This window comes from Branchiostoma belcheri, unplaced genomic scaffold (assembly GCF_001625305.1).
Source record: "Branchiostoma belcheri isolate BF01 breed outbred unplaced genomic scaffold, Haploidv18h27 scaffold10, whole genome shotgun sequence".
Classification (NCBI taxonomy): Eukaryota; Metazoa; Chordata; class Leptocardii; order Amphioxiformes; family Branchiostomatidae; genus Branchiostoma; species Branchiostoma belcheri.
This window is the reverse complement of record NW_017802380.1, coordinates 4,613,388-4,632,993: the sequence shown is the minus strand read 5'-3', so window position 1 is coordinate 4,632,993 and position 19,606 is coordinate 4,613,388. Positions and strand designations below refer to the sequence as shown.

At 43.8% G+C, this 19,606-nt stretch overlaps 1 protein-coding gene across 1 annotated transcript in view; it reads right to left on the bottom strand.

The window, feature by feature from the left end:
* The window catches only part of LOC109469852 (filamin-C-like), a 72,319-nt gene that overhangs the window by 14,021 nt on the left and 38,692 nt on the right, over nt 1-19,606 (bottom strand). The window contains 18 exon segments of the mRNA XM_019768600.1: nt 859-2,616; nt 3,801-3,863; nt 4,167-4,208; nt 4,561-4,602; nt 5,505-5,558; nt 8,194-8,441; nt 9,975-10,019; nt 10,484-10,673; nt 11,958-12,111; nt 12,313-12,436; nt 12,795-12,965; nt 13,174-13,333; nt 13,537-13,700; nt 13,963-14,136; nt 14,640-15,497; nt 16,644-16,838; nt 18,184-18,276; nt 18,504-18,755. Of these exon segments, the coding sequence (XP_019624159.1) occupies nt 859-2,616; nt 3,801-3,863; nt 4,167-4,208; nt 4,561-4,602; nt 5,505-5,558; nt 8,194-8,441; nt 9,975-10,019; nt 10,484-10,673; nt 11,958-12,111; nt 12,313-12,436; nt 12,795-12,965; nt 13,174-13,333; nt 13,537-13,700; nt 13,963-14,136; nt 14,640-15,497; nt 16,644-16,838; nt 18,184-18,276; nt 18,504-18,755 (4,787 nt within the window).

Here is a 19,606-nt window from a genome sequence, read left to right as displayed (position 1 = left end):
TGAAAACACAAGAGGGATTGAACCAATACCAAATGTAGGAAGCAAACATTCGCGCAGGGTTGCGGCTACACGTATGACAAAAGGCCAAAGCCAGCAAACCAAAAGCAAAAGGGGACATGACAACAAGCAAAACTCAGACAATCCATCCATCCATCACTAAGTCTTAACTCTGAAGACCATAATGTGGAGACCATCACACCAACAACAGCCTGTTTTCTGAATCCAAGTTTAGCTTTCTATGGTCCATGCTACTGAATGCACATTCATGTTTTCTAGATCTCATGTACAAGTCACATACTCCAAAAGTTGCTTCTGATTGCAAGCCTGAATAGCTCACCATATGTACGGGAATGTCACAAAATATCCAAAATTCTGTAACCTTAATCAAAAGTGTAGACTTAATAGCATGGCCATGTGGAAAGTGAAACTGGGATTGAGACTTCCACATCCACATCCACACCAATGTACACGTATGGTGAACTCGGACCACCAGCCCAAGTAATTGTTAGTTATGAATAATGTGGAGAAAAATGCAATGAAAAGATTATGTTTAAAATTGTTGCACCAGAGCAAAATAAAAGCTCTTTATGGCAAGTCATGCAGGATAGCATTTATCAGCCGTCACCAGCTTTTACTTATAGTTTGATGAAATAAAGAAAAGCAGGTCTATTCAAGGGAGGTAAAAATGGCTTGAAGAAACTGGTGAAATCTTCACCAAGAAAAATGATGACAAATCAAAACGTAACAAAAGACCACCGCCATCACCAAGGAGTAGAGAGATGTGCTTGACATGTAGAGAGGTGTGAGTGATGAGACACTTATTCATCCACCTGACACCATCAGAACAAAATGATTTACCGCGCTGGTCTTGGTGACGGTTGTCTTGGTGACCGTCGTCTGGGAGAACTCCCCACTCTGCCTGGCAGTTCTCTCCGTCTGTAGCTCGCTCTCAGCCAGCCTCAGTTTATCCAGGGTGTCCTGCTGCTTCCTATCCAACAGCTGGTACTCGTTCTGCAGGTTTCGCAGCTTGGACTGGAGGTCCAGGATTTCCGAACGCGTCTGCTCCTCCAGGTGCCTGAGCCGCTGGGAGAGGCTCAGCAGTTTTGCCTCCTGTTCCTTACTGAGGCGCTGGGCCATGTCGCGCTGGTGGAGGATGTCGTCCATGTCACTCCGCAGCCTCTCGTTCACCTTGTGCATCTCGTTGTACCTGAGCTCCGTGTTGCTGCAGTCCTGCTCGGCCCGCCGCAGCTGCTGGCGCAGGCTCTCCACCTCCCCGCTGCCCTGGCTCATGTTCACCTCCATGTGCTTCAGCTTCTCGGTCGCCGTGTTCCTTTCCAGTTCCAGCTCCGTGATTCGGCGGTGCAGCTCGAAGGCTTCCTGGTTCGCATGCTCGTTGTCGGACTTCAGTCGACGCCTCAGGCTCTCCAGCTCCTCTTCGAGTGCCTCTGTGTTGCCGCCCATCTGGGTCTGGACAGTCTCGATCTCAGTCACCTGCGTCTGGAGCTTGCTGGTTTCCGAGTAGTAAAAGTCATACTTGCTCTGCAGGTCCTCCTTCTCTCTTGCCAGATCATGCATTTTTCGTTCGCGCTCTGACATGTCGTCGTTGAGACCTTCAATTTTCAGTCTCAGCCTGCGAATCTCTTCCATCTGCTCCTCAATTTTCCCATCTTTCTCAGTGCTCTGACCCACGGAGCTCTCCAGGTTGCTCATCTTTGTCTCCATGGAGGTGATGTACGACTGTTTCTCCTGCAGTTCCCGGCGGAGGCGGTTCATCTCGAACTGCAGATCGTCAATCTTCTCCTGCAGCGACCTGTTGGCCTGCTTGTCCTGGTGCAGCTTCTGATTCAGACCTGATAATTCACTCTCCAGATCCCTCGTCTTGTTCTTCAGGCTGTTGATTACAGCAAATTTGTCTTCGTTGTCCCGTCGTGTTATTTCTAGGTCAGAACGCAGTTTACGCGCTTCAGCCTCCATGGCCCCTAGCTTCCCCTGCTTCTCATTTAGTGCCATCTGAAGGTCGTTACTCAACTTCATCTGAGAGGAAAGCTGCTCACTTTCTGCCCTGGTTATCTCTGTTGTCTTGATCTTGGTGATGTTGACCTCGTCACGAGCTGACAACAAATCTGACTGCAGACCCCTGATGTCAGACTCCCTCTGGGCCAGTAGCTGCTCCAACCTCTCCACTTCCGAGTTTGCGTCCCTTGCTTCCCGCTGGTAACGCTCCATGTTCGCCGTCTGGTCGTCCAGCTCCCGTCGCAGCTCGGCAATCTTCTTCCTCAGCGCCTCGTTCTCGGCTTCCAGCTCTCGGATCCTGCGCCGCAGCTCCTCGATCTCCGACTCCCGATCCCTCAGCTGTCCCTCCTGGATCTTGTGCTTGGACTTGAGAGCTTCCACCTCCTCGTTCAGGATGCTGATGTTGGATTGGAGCTTGGCGGAGTTGATCTCTGCCATCCCGCGAACCTCCACCAGCTCGGAATTCAGCTGCTCCACTTCCGTCAGCTTGTCGTGGTACAAGCGGTGGAGCTTGCTGTTCTGATCCAAGAGATCGTCGTGCTCCTTCTGCAGGCTGGAAAGCCTTTCGTTGGTGGTCTGAAGCTGGCTCTCAGCCTCCGACAGCTAGTGGCGTGGGAACAGGGCCACGTTATATCAACTACAATTTTTTCATTAACCCCCAGGTTAACAAACCTTGCAAGTACATCAGTTTTCAGAGTTACATGTATCTGTCTGTCGAATACAGGCATGTAAGACAATGCCTTGCATGAAATTGTGACTTTAGACAACTTTAGGTACAATATAGGAATGATAGGCTACTATGCGAAAGAAAAGTCAGAAACATGCTACTAGTGTGTACAGCTGTCTTATGCATGCACAGCCAAAGTGCAAGGACTCAACATTCGGTACCAACCAATGCATTTGCAAGAACCAGCGGCTGCTGCATACCATCTGGCATACATCAACTCAAATAAAAAATCACCATGATTGTATAGCATACCCCATGCACACCATGTACCTAGCCTGCACTGTTAAAACTTGTACCACCATGAAAATTTGAATTTATTGCCTTAAGACCAGTATCATTTCAGCATCGAAGCTCCCACCAGTTACTTGGCAACTAACTGCACCTTTTTGCATTATACAAAAGCAAGCTGCCATTGACATCTTGTTGGGCAAAGAAACCGCTTTGAGGGCGAGCTATTTTGGTATTGCAGGAAATTTGAATTCACCCAAGAGTATGCAATACCAGATGGTACAAAATTTTTGTTTTCAACAGCTTTTTTCAGACATGGAATAAAATCATACTCATTGTATCCAACAGTCTGTATATGGACTGGTTATCCCAGTTATGAAGCCAGTGTGTAACTTTCTGCCTTTTCTGCTCACGAAAAGTGTTGACATCCACTCAGAAAGAGTATGGCTAGTCTACATTGTAAAAGCCACTGGTGAACAAAACTGTGCATATTTACCATCTTGCTACTGTGTGTTCGGTGCAGGCTTTGAACAAACACTGCCAACTAGAAGGCACCTTATGTCACCGGGACAAGCTCACAACACAATATTTGGATTATAATGTACGTTGGCAGTTTCTTTCCCCTTCCAAGAGGTCAACAACAGATAACATAAAAAAAAAGCCGCCACCAGGTGTACGAATTTACAAATACAAGTGACCTTGACCCCAAACCAAACACGACAATATTTTACGTGTACAGCACTTTCCCACTTATGCCCAGGGTGTATTGCATTGCTTTGATTGCCTTAAGATAAGCTTAAGATGTGCCCCAGTAGGAAATATGAAGACCTACTAAGTCAACTGTTTTATAAACGGCACTGTGGAGTCTCTCCGCATGTTGTTGGGACTCCTCAACCTATGATACAACAGACTTTCTTGATAAACAAATCCAACAAAAACACACATCCACGAGATGAAACCAAACCAAGTCCTGAACCAAATTTTGAATAAAAACCAAAAATAACCTTATAGCCAAAAGAATGATGATAAACTACCACCACCTGAAAATTAATGACCAAACTGATCATTAAATAGATTTAAAAAATGATGATATCATAAACTTACACCATCCTACACCACTAAAAATAACGATTATAACCTGAACCCCATTGTGATCTACAAATTAAGACTCTACTGAAGAAATAAAAATGTGTAACACCTCAACCTCCTGGGTTGTGACACTAGTGCTACTTTCCTCGATCTACACCAAAGTGGGATTACAAAATGTCATCATGTTAACAAGTGAATATCATTAGATAACTATGATATTAGATACAGGGGTAACATGTCATTCATGTTGTCAGTTATCCATTAGGGTTGGTGCACTGTTAGGGATGCTTTGCACATTTAATAGTCAATGTGAAATTAGGCAAGACATTGCTCGTTTAATAATATTACTGAAACATCATGTCAGTATTATGCTTCTTTATACAATTATATTTGTGACATATTGCTTTTGCATGCTGAATGTGAAAGTTAGTCTCATTAATTTTCTGGCATGCATATTGTTACAGTTTAGTTTCTTGGCTGGTAGTTAGTGAGTTAGTACATACCATCATAGTGCTTGTTGATGAAAATGATGTTGACTGTTGCTCCTGGTGCGATTGTAATGCAAGAACATTGGTGGGATACATTTTCTGCTTTTGACAGTACAGTAACTGTGTTCATGCCGTGTCGAGTTGTTTTAACGATTTATTCTATACCATCTGTACTGCTATCAATATTTTATGATTTATTGGCATGGTTCCATGCTTGTAACATTTTCTGACCTACTCTAATCAGATGAATGTCCACTTTATTGTGTTAAACATACCCCTTAAATTGTAACCAAACCTAATAAAAACTGAACTGGTGCAACCTTACATGTACATCCAAACAAGTCCCATAGGAATGGGAAATGTCACATAAATGTCAAACATACATGCAGAATATATAATAATAGGGGGTCTATGTTGAAACAAATTTTGGGAAGAAATGCAATTTGTTCAAAGAACAAGAGAAGAACAATGTTGTGAAAAGGAAATGAACTATGAACAAGGTCCCAACCACCTAGTTCTACCACCTTAGAGGTAATATTGGATGAATAGGCCATTACAGATTCTAGTCCAAGTTATCATGGGTATTATGGATATTTTACCAGACCAACAAGTAGAACTTCTACTTTAAAAGACGATGAAAAACAGTACAGATGAGTGTAAAGTTCAAAGCACTGCATTTGATTCTGAATATTCAGGAGAATGTTGTCATCAAAATATTCAATTTTTGAGATCACAGACTGTACATGACTTATGGATTACGCAGAGTTAACAAGCTGCAGGTTGTACATGTATATGCAAGGCACAGACATAAAGGGCAAGTTACAATATGCGGGGGAAGGACAACACAGTTATAAAGTCAGTAATTATGATTAGAACAAATTACTGCAATAAAAACACAATGTTTTAAAACATTCAATGTTTAATAATTAATTGGTAGAAACAAGTGAGGTCAAACGTACCATGTACTGCTGCTGGAATGTTCCGTTAGGAATCTTGGAAAGGTCATCCACGGCCTGTGTGTGCATGCGAGACAATTCAAGTCAAACATGCAGTCAGTCCACCGCAAACACAGCCAATGTCAACAAACACAGCAGCGACAAGCTACTCATAACCACTAAGGTAAATGCACTGGAGTTACTCTAAAATGCTGCTAGTGGTAAACAGCCAATCATTCCTGGACACATGCCATGCATAATCAATTCATCAATACTTCATATTGATTAATATTCAATAGGTTAATACAGTCGAGTTAAATGTATGCATGTTTTATAATTCAACTGAGCAGCATGTATCATTTTTCATACTGGAGAATGTTAATATGATGAAGCAACGTGATAGTTTCAAGTGACAAAATTCCTTCACAAAAGGTAAGATTGTAAGATATACACTTTACAAACATAAGTGACAATGTCACCAATTCTTGTATATGCAGTATTAGAACATGAAACATTGTGCCGCATATACGTGTATGAATTTTCTTAAGGAGGTACAAGTACAGTAACTGTTGTACATGTTCATGTATGTTGAGGGTGGAAGAAAAACCTGACAAAAATCTGACAGCAGATAGAGCCAGATGGCTGAGTTCATTACCAAATGGTGTTGCACAGAGCACTAAAGCTCTGTGTGACCAATATGTCTCAAGTGGTGACAAGCTTAGGGAAAGTGCACATAAGGATAACAAAGTCACCCAAGGTCAATGCCACATGGGAATGCACCAAAAGACATTCTGTGACAGACAAGATCTATATGTTCTGTAAACAGTGTATCTTGTACAGTGTAGGAAGGAAGGAAGTACAGGTCTGAAGGAATGCTAACATTGGACAGGGGTAAAATAGAGACCAGGCAAGGTAAAGTACAGGACAAACAAATCAGACATTCCTAAAGTAAAATACGTGTGGAAGGAAAAAAACCCACAGAAACCACTAGAATGAGTGGGGAGCCCCCTGAATTGTTGCAGTACTATATTCTGACTGAAATGAGTGCCACATCTGGGGCAATGTTTGTTTCCCGTCTTGCAAAGCAGGTACCCTTCAACAATGAAAAGAAAGAATGCCAGGAATGAAGCGAGAAGCTGGCTCTGATTCTAGGTGAAATACTTTTCTTGGCCTTGAGAAGAAGTGCTGCCATGAGCATGACGCTTCGCTTCATTTACCGACAACAAAATACCAACTTCTGCCACAGTATTTGGATACCAGCTCCCATTCTTTTATGTTTCCTTTATGAAAACAGAACCATCCATAATTCAGGGCATTAAACAGGACTTGGACGTTGCTGGTATGAAGTTTTATTCCCAGAGTCAAGGAACCACTGCATGAATCACAGCAACAACAATAAAACACCTGGGGCATGAAGTTGCCCACGAAATTGAAAACATCTGTCATTCTGCCTCACAGAATGTATTATACATATATCTCGTCATATTTCTAATTTATCAATTACTCTGCAGGAATAAAGGTTGACATGCTACTCTTACAGTTGAAAGCATGAATGGATAACGTTTCTTACTTTTTAGTTATCTAAATTTAAGGAAATGAACCTAGGATGGAGGACTTAAATCTGCATATCTGGACTGCAAGAACAACACTGCCAGTGACAGCAAAATTGACCAACAATTTCCTGACACTCTTCAAAACTACCACAGAGACTTTTGCCAGCTACATGTACGCCAGTTTGACCTGATGTGACCTATGCATCTTGTGAAGAGGCTAGAAAAGTAGACAATTACCTCAATTCCCAGAAGTGGATATACACATGTATCAACTGACTGTCTGAACAAATAAATGGTATACAAGTAAAAGTCTTACCCAGACCACTGTGTAGTACTTGGCCATAGTTTTGGAGATCCTGATGAGGGACTAGGGTTCGGCAGGATGGGTGAGGACAACGTCTGTGCAAGAACTGGCCCTTAACAAAGCCTAACAGAAGCTCCTACAGGCCTCCTTAATCCGTAAACTAGGCAGTTGACCTAGCAAACTAACTACAACCTGTGAAGACTGGTTGGTTTCCAGCTGTTGCAACTTTACCCTTGTTTGGCTCTGCCTCTTTTTATACCGCTCAGTTGGAAAAGACAAGCAAGGCCAGCTTACAGACTGCCAGCTGACCTGAACACCATTCCTGAGGAAGGTTGCCAATGATGTTGTCTTTTGTTTTCATTGAGAGGTATTGATCCATAAGGAATGAAAGCATTGTGTCCTGTTATACCTATACAAACAGCAAGAGGGCTCTTCAAAAGGTTTAAAGTGGGAAAAGAGAGGAGCAAGAATCAGTCATGTAAGATGAAGAAACATTACTCTTAATGGCTGAAATAGACAATGCGGATGAAACAAAGGTTAGGAAAATGAAGGCTATGGAAAGAGAGCTTATTTATAAAAGAAAGTGAAGTAACAGTCAGGTAAGAAACAACAAACTGCTGTCGTCTTCATGTTTGTAGTGGTGTGACAAGAATACAATCTGGCAGAGAGAATGTTGGGATACACGTAGCAGATGAGAGTTTTGAACAGCAAGGAAAAATAGATACAGGAAATATTGTTGAAGCCTGCATGAGTGTAAAATGTTTCTGAGCATCACCTGGTTCTTATGGTAGAAAAAGGAAAATTTTCAAGAATATATGAATATACCAGTATTTGATATAGAAGCATAATGTCTTACCTGTACTTTGTAGGGGCTGCCCTGGATGTGTTGTCCACCAAACCTGATGGTGATGGTGTACTCTCCCTGCTGCTGGGCCGTGTAGAAGATGTCAAAGGTTCCGTCGTCGTTCTCAACAACATCAACGTCCACGTCCTCCCCGTTGGCGTCCTGGATGGTGCAGTTGACCTTGCCCTTGCCGGCGGTCTTGCAGTTGACGGTGACGCAGGTTTCCTCTCCGATCTGGATGTACGGCTGCATTCCATCGCCTGTGGACGTGTGGTGGAGGTTAGGAAAGCAAGATGTTGTCAAAGGATTGCTCGTCCGTCAGTAAAAATGTTAAGAAATGCAATTTTCTCCCAATTTGTAGAATTGCTTGAGGCAAGTGCCTGTTTAGGAAGGCAACAAGGTAACTTGAAATGTTCCATCCACTGCTCAAAAATTGAGTAATATTTGCTGATATTCAATATTTTTAATATCGATTCTCAGGATTCTGCCACATACCCTAACACCACCAGATTTTTTAAAAGCTTTCTCAAGACTGTATTGTCCTGTATAGCTGATGTGTGTAGACCTTGGGGATAGCTGATGGTGCATTTTTTTGTGTGTGAGGTCCTAGGGTACCCAGAAGAATTGTGAAAGTTGACATTATTACCCATTTTGACAATGCAAGTCACTCTAACCATGCAGAAATATGGCATGACATTAGACCAACAAGCATTCCAAACTCATGCAAAAGTTTCCCCTACAGCTACTGAAGCTTTAACATAAAGCACACAAACTACAGCATGAGATGTACATGAGTGGACAGTCAATGTCAGGGTGGCATTCTACGTTCTTCATATCTTAATGTTTTGTGACTTAAGTCTGGAAACACCAGTTTTAAAAATCGTAAAGGGGAAAGGAACTCAGAAATCTCACAATTGTCTTTGTAAATGTTCAAAAGCATGATGGTCGCTGTTTCTACACTTCGAGAAGCATTTTTCAAATGGAATTTTAGCAGCCAAGTCAACTAGTACTGTGTACTTACAGCATTCGTGCAACAGCCTGGTTGAAACATTATCAGCTTTCACACCAGCCAAAACAGGACATCTCATATTGGCCATCTTTTGAATATACACATCTAACAGACTAGAATACTAACAGTGCAAAACATGGCCAACATGGGACAAGTCTTTGGTAGAATGCCACACTGTGATAGCTCCAGAGCATCTCCACCTAACACTTTGCACATCATACCAGCTTCTCTATACCGTACAAGCCACCTTTCTGTTTACAAGACCCTATACAGTGACATACAAATACTTCACACTGCTGATGCACTGGCACATATTCTTGGCATAACCTCAGCCAAATAGCATTGTCAAAATCCTTCATATCTGTCTGTCTTACATTAGCAATCTCAACAATTGTGCTAAGGATTTCAACCATGCCACTTGGCAGAGACCAAGTCATGGCTCTGATCGAGAGTGGAAGGTTTGCAGCACCACCATAAGGGTACTGTAGACAGAATTGTGGTATGTACTACATCAACTCTGATGATTTTGCTGGGTGCCCAAAAGATGGCCACATGAAAAATGGTGTTATGGCAGCCTTCTCAAGAAGGTCTTGAACACCTGAATATCTCAAATATGCATAACTTGATTACTGGTGCTGCATTTGTAGATATTCCTGATTTTTTTAATGTGTCTGTCTTTGGGTTCCTGACAGAATTATGAGAGTTGATGTTCCAAATGTCTGTAGAGAAACAGGTTAGGTGTGGTAGGAGTTAGGAGGAGGTGCCTGCAGGTGTTGGTCCTTACCTAGCCACTGCCCCTGCCCAACACGCCCGGGTGGGCTGATGCGCACTACAGACAACACACCACAGGTGAGAGTGCAAAAGAGTCAGACAGTTGGTGAATTAAGTGAACAACAGATAAAAAAAAATGCTTGGAAAAAATGGTGGAACAAAAACAATGGTAGGTCAGGTAGGAAATAGGAGTTGTTTGATCATAGCAGTACATGGGAGATGGGTAACAGGTATAGGTTGAAGAAAATCGTGATGAGATAAAAATGAGGACAAAAATAGAGATTTTGCAATTTCTGACAGGCAACACTAAAAGAGGAAAAGATGACAATCCTGGAAAGATGCTTCAGAAAAAGACATCTTGGGAAATACATCGAACTTGAAGAGGAAATGCTATGTACCATCTAAAGGTGCTGGTTTGCACTATACTTTTCGAGCATCCTCAAAAAAAGAGCAGTCTACATTTTGTAGATCTGTACGATAGTCATAAGAGGAATCAGACAGAGTCCCTCCCATCCTCCCTACCTGTGACAGAACACTTGTTGGCATCTCCGGTGGGTTTGACAGTGATGCGGAAGGGAGAGCGTGGGACCTGCTCGCCTCCGTACTTGATCTCGATGGTGTAGTTGCCGGACTGCTCGGGGGTGTAGGTGATGGTGTAGGTTCCGTCCCCGTTGTCATGGATCTCTGGGCTCTTCATCCTACCATCTGGGTCCTGGAGAAAAGAAGGTACACATCTTTACCAACATTCTTTCCTTCCTTCATCTATTGCCAAGTGTACATGTACATGTACATGTAGTAAAGATGACTGTCATTTTGAAGAAGACATAGATCTGGATCTTAGACATAGAATAGGCTATCATATTACACATTGGAATTTACTGAACACAAGGAAATCTTGACAACACTAACAGTCTAATCTACCTGTTGACCACATAACAAGTGGAATGTACATTAGGAATATCTGGCTACCTCACACCTCACCGTTTGTAGATGAAATGCTGGTGGGTTTGACTCCCTAGGATTCAGACATCCTATCCTTACATTAGGTCTGGCTTTCTTGCCGAGGTAAACAACTCGCGGAGCTGCTTTACTTCCCACTAAACCTTCCCTACTGTCCATCCATGGAAGCGCGGCTTGTTGTGTTTGTGGGGACGAACTCCAAAAAAGACTCCCACAAGCGTAACAGATTCTTGGTGTTTCCATATTCCGGACAGGGGGACAACTTTGAAATCTGTACAGCAGTTCTGATAAATAAGCTCGACTAAGAAATCTTGGCCGGTCTGAACTAAAACTTGATACTGCCCTTGAGACTTGTGAGGGATTGACCGAGATATTCTGGGACCCCTGAGTATCCAGTTACCTCGTTATTGCATACAGGTCAAGGGTATATGTGGCCTTGCACTATCCTCTGGACCAAACATACAGACATACTACTAGCAAATATTCACTGACAGATGAAAAATGATTATAACACAGACATACAAAATATTTTCAAAACCCAAGGATCACAATCAAAAAGGCAGACTTAAGGTATTTAAGAAGCTGTGGCCAAGTCTTGATGCCCCCAAGATACTACCAACCTACATCTTGGCCAGAATGTCCAATAAAAATGCAAGGCATGTTCAGCCCCTCAGCATACTTACTCACTGCGCAGTCTGTCATCTTGTTAACACACATTATTATATGCTCTGGTTACATTTGGGCTCAGTCTGAAAAGTTCCTGGTGATTTGAGTACAAAGGTGCTCAAATTGCGTGAAAGTTTAACTCTCTTATCTCAGCCAACTTGACAGCATGTGGCAATTTTATGATGTACTTTTCTTGCTAGAATCGTGAAGTTTTTTGTTGCTTTTTTACTTACGGGATATATATCACAGATTTTCTGGTGATGTTGGCACCCCAGACAGTGACTGTTATGGATCAAGTACACAGCATGTATGGCAGGTCTAAGTAGGACACTAGAGCATGATATAACAAACTTTTGTGTTTGTACTGTACCTCCAGGATGACCTCCAGGTCAGCGTTTCCAGCGTCGCGGCAGTCGATAGTGAAGGAGATGGGGAAGGAAGCAGGCACACCCTGCTGCAGCCCCGGGCCTGTCGCCTTCACCTTGCTGGCATCATATGGTGGCAGCACGCGGACGTTAAATGGACTGGGAAAAAAACGCAGGACACACCACTAGTCAGTATTGGAGTCATACCAACAACCTTAAAATCACAGTACAAGGAAACCTGAGAAAGTACTACATAGAATTTATGAACCTTGGTATAGTTTCTAATAACAAATTAGGATAAAACATTTTCTAAAAAATCTGCAGTACTAGAAAGAAAAGCTAGGTGGCGTGGCAGCTGACCTCTGTGGGATGCTCTGGTTGTCGTACTTGACATCGACCTTGCAGGCCCCCTCGCTGGGCGGGATGTACTTGACTGTGTGGGTGCCATCATGGTTGTCTGTGACCTCAGTGTTCACTGTTGCACCTGGGAATAATCAGAGATGGAAATGTACAATTTAAAGGCATTCATGGCAATTTCAGGGCAGCAAAACTGGATTTTCAAAGTCAATTTCCTGGCCATTCAAGTTACTGTGATGAGGAAATGACTGCCAACACTGCTAGACTGTAGCCAAAGGCAGATGATAGTAATTTATACCGATCCCTGATGCTTTACTGCCTTTCTTTTCATGTAACACTATATTATTCAGTCAGAGGCATCTAGCAATGTTTTGACTAAGAGACCAAAGGGACTACTGGTTGCTCACTTTTCTTTTAGTTTCCAACACTAAAGAAATGTAACAAGAAATCAGAGAATTGATCCTCACTATATACAAACGACCTACCCATCTGTGATGTGACCTTGACATCCAGAGGTGCGCTGCCTGTCTTGGCGTGGTCCACGGTGAACACCTGCATGTTCTGGGCACGGACACCGCCCTTCTCCAGGCCGGGGCCGTACGCCTTGACCTTGGACACGTCAATGTCGTCCTTGATCAGCACAGAGAATGGGCTTCCTAGAGTGGGGAGAAATGAAAAATCAATCCAGATCAAATTTTGTACAAAGACTACAAGAGTATCATTCTGTGACTGCTTGAGCTATTTGAGAAATCATTAGATTCAGTGTAAACATTTTCCGTGTTTGGGGCACAACCTAATGAATGTACATTGTATATATGAGACATCAATATTATTTTCTGATTGGCCATTTAGATAAGACCTTACCCCTGATTGGCTGTTCTCCGTAGGAGATGTGGATGTCGTAGTCTCCAGGAGTGGTGGGGAAGTACTCCACGGTGCAGCTGCCGTCCTTGTTGTCCTTGCACGTCATCTTGGCCTCCGAGGGACCCTCGATGGCCAGACCAAGACCACCTGTACCAGCACCCTGGACATGGCAGGGAAAATAAATCATAGATTTATCAACACACTGATCAAATCTCTAAATTTTGTTAAGACTGGAAAGCTTTACTAGACTTCAGACGTCTCTGTGCCACAACCATAACCTACTGAACTGTTACAGTTTGTCGACTTGAAGAATGCAGTACCTAAAACAGTCACTAGAGGTCTCTAATGTGCAGCCAGACCTACCTTAGTCTCAATGGTGAACTGTTGAGGTTTGTCGGTGAGTCCACCCTCCAGTCCTGGCCCGTAGGCGCGCACCTTGGATGGGTCACAGCCCTCCTTAGCCTGGACCTTGAAGGGAGCCCCGGGCACCTGCAGCTCCTCATACAGCACGTCTATCAGATGGCGTCCTGGGGAATACATTAAGTACATGGTAAGTTGTTTTCAACATAAAATAACGTGTGATGGTCTGAGTTGCTGAACCGCTATATGTTAGTTTCTGAATGATTTTGATCAAGGACATTTCCTACATAAAGTCATAGGGCAAAAAAAGTTCCCATCAAAGTGTATACTATGTCTGGATTACATGTATTATCACAAGCTACAGCCTTTACCGTCAAGAACTGTATTGTGGACATAAGTTTCTCACAGAAGAAATGTTACTGTTATTACCTTCTTCGTATGGTGTGTAGGAGGCGGTGTAGGTTCCGTCCCTGTTGTCCTTCACAGCAGCCTCAGTCTTGGCTCCGGTGGGGTTCTGTACCACACAGCGGACGTTGTCTCCTCCCCTCCTGCTCACAGACTTCGCGTCGATGGTGAACTCCGTCGGAGCATCCACAAACATACCTTAAGGTTCAAACAACGCCTTTTAGTTTGGTCCTTTTGCAGAGATGTTTTGTAAGTAAGTCACTGAAATATGATGCTCTTGTCTTGGCAAGTATATGAAAGATGAGGATGGTCAAATTTGGAAAAATACAATCTCTTCTTGAAATTCAAGTTTGAAATTATACATATTAATGCCAGTGGCTTAAGACAATATGCTAGAATGCAACTCACACAAAGAGAAGAGTACAACATTCACATTGACAGAATAAAGGACAACAACAAAGCTTTCACAAGAGAGCAGGATTCTGAATATTTGATATAGAAAAGCACAGACTTCAAGGTCATAAGACACATATTTTCAATGTGAATGCATCATCTTCAGACAGACACTGTTGAAGTCTCCTTCAGCTGTTAGTGGCTGCAGAGACCTCAGTTGGGAATGTGTGAGTTTTAGTGACTACAGGTACATGTACATGTATGGTATGGAGAGAGTGAGGGGGTTAAGTCACTCCATGGTGCGTCACCTTCGACTCCAGGGCCATAGCACCTGATCCCGCTGACGTCGACCTTCTGTTCGATGGTGATCCTGATGGGGACCTGTGGGATGGGATCCCCGCCGTACTTGATCGTGATGGTGTAGGAACCTGCGATCTGGGGCACGTACTTGATCCGGAAGGTGCCATCACGCGAGTCCTCGATCTTCACATCCACGCGTTCGCCCGTCTCCGTGACGACCTCGATGGTCAGCTCAGCCTCGCCGGCTTCCCGGATGTCGACCGTGAACTCGCAGGGGTCGCCGGCCTTGTTGCCGGGAGACAGCCCCGGGCCGCTGGCCTTGACTTTGGAGGCGTCGTGAGCAGGGACCACCCTGGCGGGGAAGGGAGACCCGGGGATGTGCTGGTCAGCGTACATGATGTTGATGCTGTAGTCCCCGACATCCTCTGGCCAGTAGGACACAGAACACGTGCCGTCTCCCCTGTCTTTGCACTCGATGCGAGACTCGCTCGGACCCTCGATGGTCAGGCCAAGCCCACCCTGTCCAGCCTCACGCGTGTCAATGGTAAACGTCTGCTCCCTGTTGACCTTTCCACCCTTCAACCCTGGACCATATGCCTTGACCTTGCTTGGATCTGCGCCGGGCACTGCCTCGAACTTGAAGGGGCTGCCGTCGACTACCTGGCCATCGTACTTGACGCTTACTGCGTACATGCCCACTTCTAGCGCGGTGAAGACACAGACATAGTCTTCTCCTCTCTTCTCAACGCGTGTGGTCTTCAGCACCTTTTTAGTGGTAATGGACGTGATGGTGATCTCCACGTTACCCAGACCCCCTGCACCGCGCGTGAGCACAAAGAACTCCTTCTCCTGGTTCACGATAACCTCTGTACATGAAGACGATGTAACATGTGTGATAACTGCAGACTGATATAACTCACTGTGACTTTCCGTTTTCCTTCAATCTTAAAGAATCCTGTTTTTTTGCATCTTGGATGGGGCAGTAGGAAGGTTGTTGGTAAAACAGCGTGTTATGTGAGTTGACTGTTTGTGTGAGTGCCACACTCGCGTGCAAACATCCTCAGACAAAAAGGAATTGAAAGAAGAAAATTCAAACAAGCCATTTGGCTTCACAGACAGGGAAAAAATAATAAGACAGGACTCCAGAAAACACACACAGAAGCAGTTACAGTAATGGGGAAAAGCTTTCAAGACTCAAGGTGTCAAAACTGCAAGCTTTTTGACAGTTTTGGGTTAAAGGTTTGTGTGAAACGTTCATTACTCTGTGACTTATCGAGCATCATAACAGCCTCACAGCCTGGTAGGGAAAATACATTGTCTTAGGGAAAATACATTGTCTTAGGGTGTTAGCCTAATAAGTTGAAATGGATAAAGTGAGGATCACATTACAACAATCAAACCACAACTCAAGAAGACAGATCAAGCAATATCATACACCGTGACAAATCAGGAAGGATTGTACACAGGTGAGCAGAACATTGATAACACAACACAATACTTTGTTAAGGACAGTTTTCACTCAAACGCAGCACACAACTGATACATGCATGCTGTTAAAGCAGCGTATTTGTGCATTGTGGTGCAAAGTTAGAAATTAAAAGCTGTTACAAGAGTTATTAGTGATACTCAGCATTCAGCAGTCAACACCATTAGAGGAAGATCTACATGTAATTTAGTAAGAGTAGATTACAAGATTTCCCAGTGCCCAATCCAAGAAAACTGCAACAAAGGCGCCCTTACTTCTATGTGCAAGGAAAGAGAAAAGCCAGCACCAATACTACATAAATATGCGCACACAGAAATGCAACTTGCAGATAGATAACACCATAAAGCGACACAGTACAGGAATTGAACACTGCACAATTAACAAGGAATTACTGCAGGAAACAAAGAAGCAAGAGAAAGCTTCATAGGAATTACAATTATATTTGTCAGTTGTACTACAATTAAGAGCCTTGGATATCTGTTCTATCAACAGAATTTAAGAAAAAAGAAGAAAATGCAGCACTCACTCTCTCCCAGCCCATCGACCTTGACCTTGCTGAGGTCAACAGGTGGAGCGACGTTGACCTTGAAGGGGCTCTTGGGAATGGGTTTGCCGGCATAGTTCACGCTGACGTTCATGGGCCCAGCAGCCACCGGGGTGTAGTGGACGGTGAAGGTCTCGTCCTTGTTGTCCACAATGTTCACATCCTTAGCTCCTCCACCTGTAAAATAGGACATTAAGAGTATATATAAATAATATGCAAAGGCACTGTCAAATACTAGGTTCACTTTAGTGCAATAGAGCATACATGTACATGTACTTGAACAATCACATCACAAACCAGTGAAGCAATTTTCCAAGATAGAAAGAAAGTAAACATTGACAATAGGCATGAGTAGAAAGATTCAGTAGCTGTGTGTGAGCAAAATCAGCACCAACACAACAAAATATATTTGATGAGATTTTCAGCTGGTTATGAGCTGTGACAGTTTCCTGGGATCCTTGAGAAAGGCTATTCTTGGTCAGCTGGTAAGTTGGCCTTTTGAGTTTTGTAAGAGGGAGTAGTCGCTGCCTGTAGCAGGGTGTTACTTCACTCCTGTGGACTCACCCACACTGTATCCACTGGGAGGGGGTTTAGATACAGATGGTGGAGTGGAGGGGGGTACACCCGGGCCTGTGGGCATGGGAGGGGGTGCTGCCTCAGCTGCAGTCCTGGGAGGCGAGACTTTCTTCTGACCAGGAGAAAGGGGGGCAGGGGATGACACAGGCTGAGGAGATGCCGGTGGGGTAGTTGTCACAGTTGTGGGTGGAGAAGGTGCGGTAGCCGGGGCAGATGGTACAGGAGTTGAGGGTTCAGTATCCAGGGAAGGTACAGGACTACCTGGAGATGCTGGCACAGCAGCTGTCACAGATGCAGGTGGAGGTGGTGGCACAGATGCTGGTGGAGGTGGTGGTGTATTTGGTACAGGTGGTGTAGGAGTGGTTGGAGGGGGCAGTTCAGAGTCCAGGGAAGGTACAGGAGTATCTGGCACAGCGGCTGTCATGGTAGCAGGTAGAGGTGGTGGTGGTGTATCCAGTACAGGTGATATAGGAGTGGTTGGAGGAGATGGTAGGGAAGGTACAGGAATATCTGGGGATGTTGTTTCAGTAGCGACTGGAGATGCTGGTGCCACTGCTGGCACAGGTGGTGGTTCAGCAGTGACTGGAGATGTGGGGACTGGTAAGGGGACTGTTGGGACAGGGCTTACAGCCTGGGTAGGTGATGTTGGGGCAGCCTCTAGGTCAACTACACACAAGAGGTCACATGGGAGAATAGGCACTCTGTGCTGATGTCTAGGACTTCAGAACAGAGTGCTGACAAACAGTCTTAAACCACATCCTCACGGATCACAGACAGAGCTGAAAGGTTTTCTGATATAAGAGATTTTCGTATCTGTGTTTAAAAAGCCAAAGAATTAAACCAAAACTTCTGTCCAACAGCTGATACCAAAATAGCTGAAACAACATGAGCCACAAATAATCTTTCAATTAGTATAAAGTACGTAATATCAAGAAGTATTCCTTACCCCTGGATGGCCCGACAAAGTCCAGGTCCAGTTTGCCCTCTCCAGCTCCACGTGTGTTGACTGTGAAGTAGGTGGGCTTTCCTGACACAACACCTGAAGAACCAATCAAAACAAACTTTAGTTGAGTCCAACATTTGGCAACCAATCAAAACACACTTTAGTAAAGTCTCACACTTGGTAACCAATCAAAACACACTTTAGTGAGTTCCTCACTGGGAAAAAAAGTTAGCCAGGTACAATGTATGTTACCAATGAGATCACAATAAAATCAGTCTAAATAGAATCTGAACAGAATCATACAGATACGGGTTGTGTCTCACCTGTAGGTTCCAGCCCAGGTCCCTCAGCGCGCACCTTGCTGGCGTCTCCAGCTGACTCCACCTGGATGACGAAGGGGCTCTTGGGGATCTCCTGCTCCCCAAACATCACCATGATGGTGTAGCGCCCGGCCGCGGGCGGAACGTAGCTCACCGTGAACGTGTCGTTGTCGTTCTTCACAATGTCAAAGTCAATATCAGCCTCCCTCTCTCCAACCACACCAGGAGAACACTTGATGCCGATGCTGACATCACCTTGGATTCAAAATTTGTAAAATATCAAAATGTGGCATTGTGCTCAGGTAAACATTATAGCTGAAAAGGAATATCTTTAACTTGTTATACATGAAGTACACATGGATACAAAATGTATGGAGACAAAGAGGAGAGTTAGTTCCCACTAGCATGCAGGGATTTATATTGTACAATGTACATCTATGTCATGGATATTACTTAGTCTACAGAAACCTATGTTATAAATACTACTACTGTCATGTACATGTAGACTGTGGGGTAGGGTCTATGCAACTATGTACACTGTACTAGGTGAAAAAGTACAGTTTGGAGTGTAGGGATTGCCGTGTGAGTTAAAAATGTTTGCTTCAGTAAAGACAGATGGAATCAAAATTGGCAGGTGTTCTAGTGACCTATTGGTATGGAGTTAACAAGGGTAAGGGTTGGGTTGGACTAGGAAGAACTAAGGCCACACCAATTTAATTTGTTGGTTCTCGGATTTTTTCAGAAAAAATATGAAGCGACAGGGCGAAAAAAAATAAAAATAAAAACAGGTCTAGGCATCCTATTATAGCCCCAAATGCTACAATATGAGCTATGAAGTCAACAAAAAAGGCTGGGTTAAAATTTAAAGTATAAATTTTGAACTTTTAATCAAACCACTGCATTGATAGATGGAAAAACTGTAACAACTAGGAAGAAAGGAATTTCCTCAACTGTTGGGGGCAAAATATGAGCATTTTTGAGTTGATTCAGAACCAGAATCTCTTTTTTTTTTGCAAATCAAGAAAAAATGAAGAGGCGAATCCGAGAACCAACAAATTAAATTGGTGTGGCCTAAACTTGACTTTTTGAATAATGATATCTTTTGA